Here is a 7,129-nt window from a genome sequence, read left to right on the forward strand (position 1 = left end):
ACACGCTGTCCAACACAGTTGATTTAGACCCTGGATCCTTGTCTTGGATTTTGACTATGATATCATCTTTCCATCCAAGATAAGCTAGTTGGGAACAAGGCGAAACTTCTTCATTTTTCATTCATAGATCAAGCAGCGAATAAGTGTAACTGAAAACGAAACTAATACTCCCTCCGTCCCAATAAATATGAAACATTTAGTTTTCGGCACGGAATTTTATGCAGGGTTGTTTTGTGAGTTAAAGTAAGAGAGAGTAAAAAGTAGAGAGAGAGTTGTTTCCATTTTAGAAAACGTTTCATTTTTAGTGGAACAAACTAAAAAGGAAAACGTTTCATTTATAATTGGACAAAAGGAGGCAAGCTATTCAGTGTGAGTGAATCACACATGTTTACATCTCTCCTCTTCTTTTGTTCATAAGGGCATCCGCAACGCTGGAGCGTTGCGGTGCCGATGCCGTGCCGCCGGAACGGTCCCGCCAAGGACCAGCGTTGCAGCCTCCGAACCGTCGCCGATCCGTGCCTATGCCGTGCCGTGGGTCGTTGCCGCGGCACGCGGCACGACCCGTTCCGCCACGCGCCGAGGCGACGTGGCGGCCTCCCATTCGTCGCGTGAAGCCCACTCGCTGCCCCGCGAGTTAGTTTCGTTTTTTGACGCAATAATTAATTTTTTTTTAAAATTCGAATTTAATAAAAAAAAATAAAATTTTGCAACGGTATTATGACCGTTTTTTTGTATCCGTTTTTTAATTTTTTTTATTTTTTTTAATTTATTTACTCTATAAATACTCCTATTTCATACTCATTTCACTCACAAACACACATCTATTCCTCTCAAATCCTCTCTATTTCCACCCCAATTTTCATATCAAATCAACTCTGTTTTTCTTCTCCCAAATTTAATCAAACTAATGGATCCTTTTGAACAAATGCGTCAAATATTGGCACAATCACTTGAAGAAGATCGACGACGGGAGGCGGAAGAAGCCGCGCCTCCCCAACGACGCTCCCGTACGTACATCCATCGTAACCGGGAGGAAGCCACCGCAAGGTTAGTACGCGACTACTTCTGCGATAACCCGGTTTGGGGAGATACGTACTTCCGTCGCCGTTTCCGCATGGGGAAACCGTTATTTCTCCACATCGCGAATACTTTGGCAGCCCGGGAAGAGTTCTTCCAGGAAGGGTTCGACACGGTCGGCCATCCCAGCCACACGACGCTGCAGAAATGTACTGCAGCAATCCGCCAGCTTGCGACTGGACAAACGACCGACATGTTCGACGAATACCTCCACATCGGAGACAGCACTGGGCGAATGTGCTTGCTCAAATTCTGCCAAGGCGTCCGGGCAGCCTTCACCGACGAATTTCTCCGGAGGCCAAGCACGACCGATTGTCAGTTCCTGCTCAACCTTCACGAAACAGTGCACGGATTCCCCGGGATGCTCGGCAGCGTCGATTGCATGCACTGGCAATGGAAGAATTGTCCGGTGGAGTGGAAGGGGTCCTACACGAGCGGCCACAAAGGCACCCACCCAACCGTTATACTCGAGGCCGTTGCCGACTACCGCCTTTGGATCTGGCACGCGTACTTCGGGGTCCCCGGGTCGAACAACGACGTAAACGTGCTCCAACAGTCCGACCTCTTGACCGAAGTTTTGGATGGTAAAGCGCCGACGATCAACTTCGTCGCCAACAACCGGCTTTATAAAATGGGGTACTATCTCGCCGATGACATCTACCCGAAGTGGCCTACCTTCGTGAAGACGTGCAGTGGGTCTACGAACCCAAAGCATGCTCTTTTTGCGCAGAAGCAGGAGGCTGCTCGCAAGGATGTGGAGAGGGCGTTCGGGGTTCTCCAATCGCGCTTCAACATCATCAAAGCCCTCGCTCGTACGTGGTTCATGGAGAACATGGTCGACATCATGTATACATGCATAATCTTGCACAACATGATTGTCCAAGACGAAGGACCCGAGGCGGGAAATTGGTTCGACCCCGAATCCCCCGGAAGCTCAACCGCAAGTAGTCCGCCTCGAAGTGGAGCGCATCCGTCTATACAAGAACGGTTATCTGTTCGTGCAAGGACACGCGACTCTAGCGCCCACACCCAACTCCAACAAGATCTAATTGAGCACATTTGGACAAACTTTGGCGGATGAAATTATTAAAATTGTGTACTTTTATTTTTTTAGGATTTTAATTGTGTGCTTTTTAATTTTTTTTAGTTTAAGTTGTAACTTTGTTTTAATGTTGTGTGTTTTTTAATAAAGTGTGTGTGTTTTTTATTAAAGTGTGTTTTTTTAATTGAATTGAGTTGGAAATAAAAATAAAAATGAAATTGAATGAATAGTAATTTAAGGAACGGTTAAGGAACGGAGGGTTGCAGGTTCCGTTCCTTAGTTAAAGAATGGAGTAAAATAGTACAGTGGGGCCCTTAAATAGTAGTTTAAGGAACGGTTTAGGACGGTATAGGAACAGCGTTGTGGATGGCCTAAAGAATATACACAGTTGTTGCACTATTTGGTAGACAGTTTTTAAATTTGAACATCATGTCCAATGAAACTACTTATTAAACTTGACCAAGAGCAATATGCACGAAGAAAACTTGCTGACAACATATAATCATATAAGCATCTGACAAAACAATTTTATGAAGTCAGGGGATTTATGAGTGAGTAATGACCAAAGAGTAAGCAATTCATCACTCGATAAATATAGAAAACACAGACATATAACAATAACAACTACTCTGTACTCCTTTTTTCATTCGCGAAGAAAGGTAAGTGTTTTCCTTTTAATACTCGTTTATATAATTAATCAATACATTGTGAGAGTGTCCATAAATAAACGTGAGAGGATAACATGACAACTGTGTTTGCAATAGGTGATGAAAAGTTATACAGAATCAATTTATTTTTTAACATTCTACATCTAAATTTATATCGGATTTTAGTGACAATAACCTTTTTAATAGGCTTCTCATGACACCATAGTGTTGTGTTCAGAGCACACGCGTGCTCATGCTTACGGTGCTACTGAACCATGAGCATTGGGTACTCGCAAGTAATGTCCGACAAACTAGATTAAAAAAAATCTTTTAATTTAAATTCAATACTTTTATGTCAAAAAATACAAAGTATTCATAAGGAAAATAGGTATATGCGCAGTTTATTTTATTGATTAAAGATTGTGGACAGTATTAAAAATCAAGTAAGTAAATATAGGATTAATTTTAATTCTCATATTTAATACTGGCTTTAGTAATTACTCCTAATTGTATGCCATGGAGTATTTAACTAAGGGCATTTCTCCCTTTCTTTTTTCTTTTAGTTAAAATGTCAATTAGGGTTTTGTTAAACCCTCCACACCCCTCTTCTTCAACCGAAGCTGCAGTGGCACCATATGTTGTCGAAGGTACAACGCTCAAATAGCCATGTCCAAACGCCTCCAGAAAACCCCATCAAGGTGACCAACTCAGCTCCGAACTCCGCTACGCTGAAAAGGAACAGTCATTTTCTATCCCTTAATTCTCTGTTTTGTTCCAAATAATAGGAAATTTAATCATTCATGAAACGATTACAGATTATTATAGCACCCCAATTGCTCAAATGGGTTTCTTTACTACGTGCAAATAGCAATTTCACACCTTCAGTATCCAATATTTATGGTTATGGGTTGCATCGTCTTGCACATAAAATTAGGTTGTACGGAACAGAGAGCTCCATTGATTCGAAAAAAGGTGTGGGCTTTGGTGGGAGTGGGAAAAAAGGGCGTATTGTGAGAGCACAAGCACAGTCTGCTTTGGTAGAATACTTCCATTTAACTAGGAGTTTTAGGATCATGGATGCTGAGAATATGAGCAAGAATGCCCCTGAGTTTTTCAATAGGTTGATGAAGAGAGTGGTTATAGATGATGATAGCAAGATTAAGCATTCTGTGACACGTTTTTTGAGGTACCATCCGGTTAATGAGTTTGAGCCTTTCTTTGAGAGCATAGGGTTGAAGCATTCCGAATACGTGGAGTATCTTCCTAGGAATTTGATGTTTTTGTCTGATGATGAGTTATTATTGGAGAACTATTATGTTCTGTGTAACTATGGAATTGAGAGGAATATGATTGGGAAGATTTTCAAGGAAGCCAATGAGGTGTTCCAGTATGACTATGGCTCTCTGCAGACAAAGCTTCGATCTATTGAGAGTTTGGGATTGAGACAGTCTCTTGTTGCCAAGATTGTCACTGCAAATCCTCATCTTTTGAGGGGAAATGTTGATGAATTCGTTGAGTTTCTGGAAATTTTAAATAAGGTGGAGATTGACCATGAGTGGCTTTTGGAGAATATACGAGAGGAGGATTCTTACAATTGGAAATCCATGTTTCAGCTCATGTGCTTATTGTGCAAGTTGGGCTGGAGTGAGAAGCAAGTCGGGGAACTATTTAAGCAGCATCCTGATCTTTTGCTTGAGTGCTCTGGACGCATTACCTTTGACCTCATTGGTTTATTGTTGAAATTTGGAGCATCAAAGAGTGATCTACGCACTCTTTTTCTTTGGTTTCCTCAAATACCAGTTTTGAAGTTTACTAAGAATTTACATAATTCCTACATCTTTCTCTCTGGAATTGACATGGCTGCCCTAGATATTGGTAAAATAGTCTGCTCGTACCCTTCACTTTTGGGTTCCATTGAACTTAAAAAAGTGAAGAGCATATTGAGCCTACTGTGCTGTGGCAAGAACAGGCTCTGTCAAATGGTCAATGATGATCCGTTCACATTGGAGGCCTGGGTCCTTGGTAAGAGAGTCGAACCACTGGAGACTGAAAAGAGGGCTGTTAAAATAATGGCATTGAAAACTGAGTTTTTGATAAGCCTAGGCTTCGAAGAGAATTCAAAGGATATGGAAAAGGCTATTAAAACGCTTCGGGGCAGAGGAGTTGAACTTCAAGAGAGGTTCGACTGTTTAGTGAATAATGGCCTGAACCGCGAGCAGGCAATAAAGATGGTCAGAATATCTCCTCAAATTCTCAACCAGACTCGTGATGTTATTGAAATGAAGATTCAGCTTTTTTTTGATGAGTTGGGCTATCAAGCATCTGATTTACTCACTCATCCAAAAATTCTCTCTTACACAATTGAGAGGGTGAAGTTTAGGCTTTTAATGTACAAATGGCTTAAAGATCAAGGAGCAGTGCGGCCCGGTTTGTCCTTGAGCACGCTCTTGGCTACCTCAGATGAAGAATTTATCAAAACTTATGTAGCTCCTCATGCTAGAGGGCTTCAATATTGGAAAAGTCTGAATAAAAATCATGTCAAGAAATAATTTAGTCTCAACTAGCTCTTCTGACGTTGATGTCCGTATTTCTTGTATTGTTGGTGAATGTGATCTTGCTCGCATTGCCCTTGCTATTCAAGCTGTCATTCTAATGCTGCTTTGTTGGGGTGTTTTATCTGGATTTCTTGTCTCCTTTACCACTGTTGGGAGGAATCGCTTTCACAGCAGATAGAACAGCATCAGCTTCTATTAGTGTAAACGAAAGATGCTTCTTCAATATACTTACATGGGCGCCTAACGGTCTTCTGTTAATGTTGTGCGATACAGGCATTCACTTATTTTACGAAAGAGACTGTGTTGTCATGGCTGAAAAGCCTATGAAACGAGGACATATCAAGGAAAGGTGTTTGTATCTTCTTGAATTCATGGCTTCACTGTGTATTTTCACCATATGTGGTTCTTATTCTTGTAGTGGTTCTCAGATGTAAACTAGTTAGGCAGATGATGATGATCTATTGAAATGAAGATTGCTAAAACTTGAAGATCCATCCACATTTCTAATTATGCTGACATTTGTTAAGTTTTCTGGTTACACAGGGCTTCATATATAAACTCATCCCTGTTTTTGGTTAGTGTATTGCTTTGTGTGACGCAAAATAACATCTTTTGCTTCACACACTTCTTCTTCTCTTGAGGCATATACAAGATGTGGAGTCAGGTGTGATAATAAAACTTATGAGGCGTTTTTCGATATCTTAATGGCATGAATAAATGTTTGGCAAGTGTTTAGGGTGGATTGCTGTTACAGTTTGTTTGGACTTCGGATTGAGTGTGATTAAAGTCTAAAAATGACATTCCTAAATAAATACTGAGGTAGTGCAGGAATTGGACTAGTAAATTTGGAATATTCAATTGATCTCTTACCATGTTGTAATCATGAGATTTAACAATAGTTAGGAAAGATTGCCAGCTTCGATTTGGCGTAGTCTTTTAAGTTTTGATTCGAGTATTATTGATTACAGATTTACAGCGAACTCTAGTAGTAGTACATTTTTAAGTGTTATACACTTAGCGATACATGGTCCCTATGTTTTAAAATGATCCTTATATTTTGTACTTTGCTCATTTAAGGTGTTTTTGCAATTTTTTTCTCTAACACCTTTTTTGAACGAAAACACCCCCAAATTCGTAAAGGGTATCTTTTTTTACATTTTCTCTCCAATTATAGGAATCGCTGAAATTCTATAGCCTTAAATAGTAATCACTCTATTTGTTATGGAAAAATATGGTAGTTGCCCTCTCAAATAGTGTATAGTAGGAGTACTCTTTTGATTATGCGTGGAAGTAAAGTAATGGCTCACGACCATCAATTCACTTAAGAATTCTCTACATAGTAGTATTGCCTTTCCTTCCATTTATAAATTATAAGCATTCCTCACCATTTAGAGATCAAACTTAGAAAATAATGTAGCAAACTAAACAAAAATAGAATCACCCATTTTCATTTATCTACTATATTACTAGGAGTAATATATATCACTCCATCTAGTCTTCAATAAAAGGTCTCATTTTTTATTATGGCTGATTTTAAGAAAATTGTGACTTATTGGAAGTGTAAAAAAAGTTTATAAAATGTAAGCCCTATTGATTTATAATAAAACGTGAGCAAGTAAGTTATTTACTAAAATTAGTAAAAAAAGAGTACTACTTCTAAAAGGTTCTTACGAAAATGATAAAATGAGAATTTTATTAAGGACTATAGGGAGTAAAATTTTATGCCGTAATTGTGTACATTTGTAATAAAAGTGGGAGTAAAATAATAAGTATATTAAAATAAAATAAATACACTTTGTTCCAAATTT

The 7,129-nt window shown here is 39.4% G+C and overlaps 1 protein-coding gene across 1 annotated transcript; it reads left to right on the forward strand.

The window, feature by feature from the left end:
* Positions 1-3,347: 3,347 nt before the first annotated feature.
* LOC121801516 (transcription termination factor MTEF18, mitochondrial-like) lies at positions 3,348-5,901 on the forward strand. Its single transcript, XM_042201023.1, has one exon. It carries the CDS (start codon positions 3,567-3,569, stop codon positions 5,313-5,315), a length of 1,749 nt encoding a protein of 582 aa, XP_042056957.1. The 5' UTR covers positions 3,348-3,566; the 3' UTR covers positions 5,316-5,901.
* Positions 5,902-7,129: the final 1,228 nt, after the last annotated feature.

This window comes from Salvia splendens, chromosome 4 (genome assembly GCF_004379255.2).
Source record: "Salvia splendens isolate huo1 chromosome 4, SspV2, whole genome shotgun sequence".
Lineage (NCBI taxonomy): Eukaryota > Viridiplantae > Streptophyta > Magnoliopsida > Lamiales > Lamiaceae > Salvia > Salvia splendens.

Excerpts from the sequence above, each read along its gene's own strand:
- LOC121801516 (XM_042201023.1), top strand. The coding sequence starts at position 3,567 with ATGAAACGATTACAGATTATTATAGCACCCCAATTGCTCAAATGGGTT.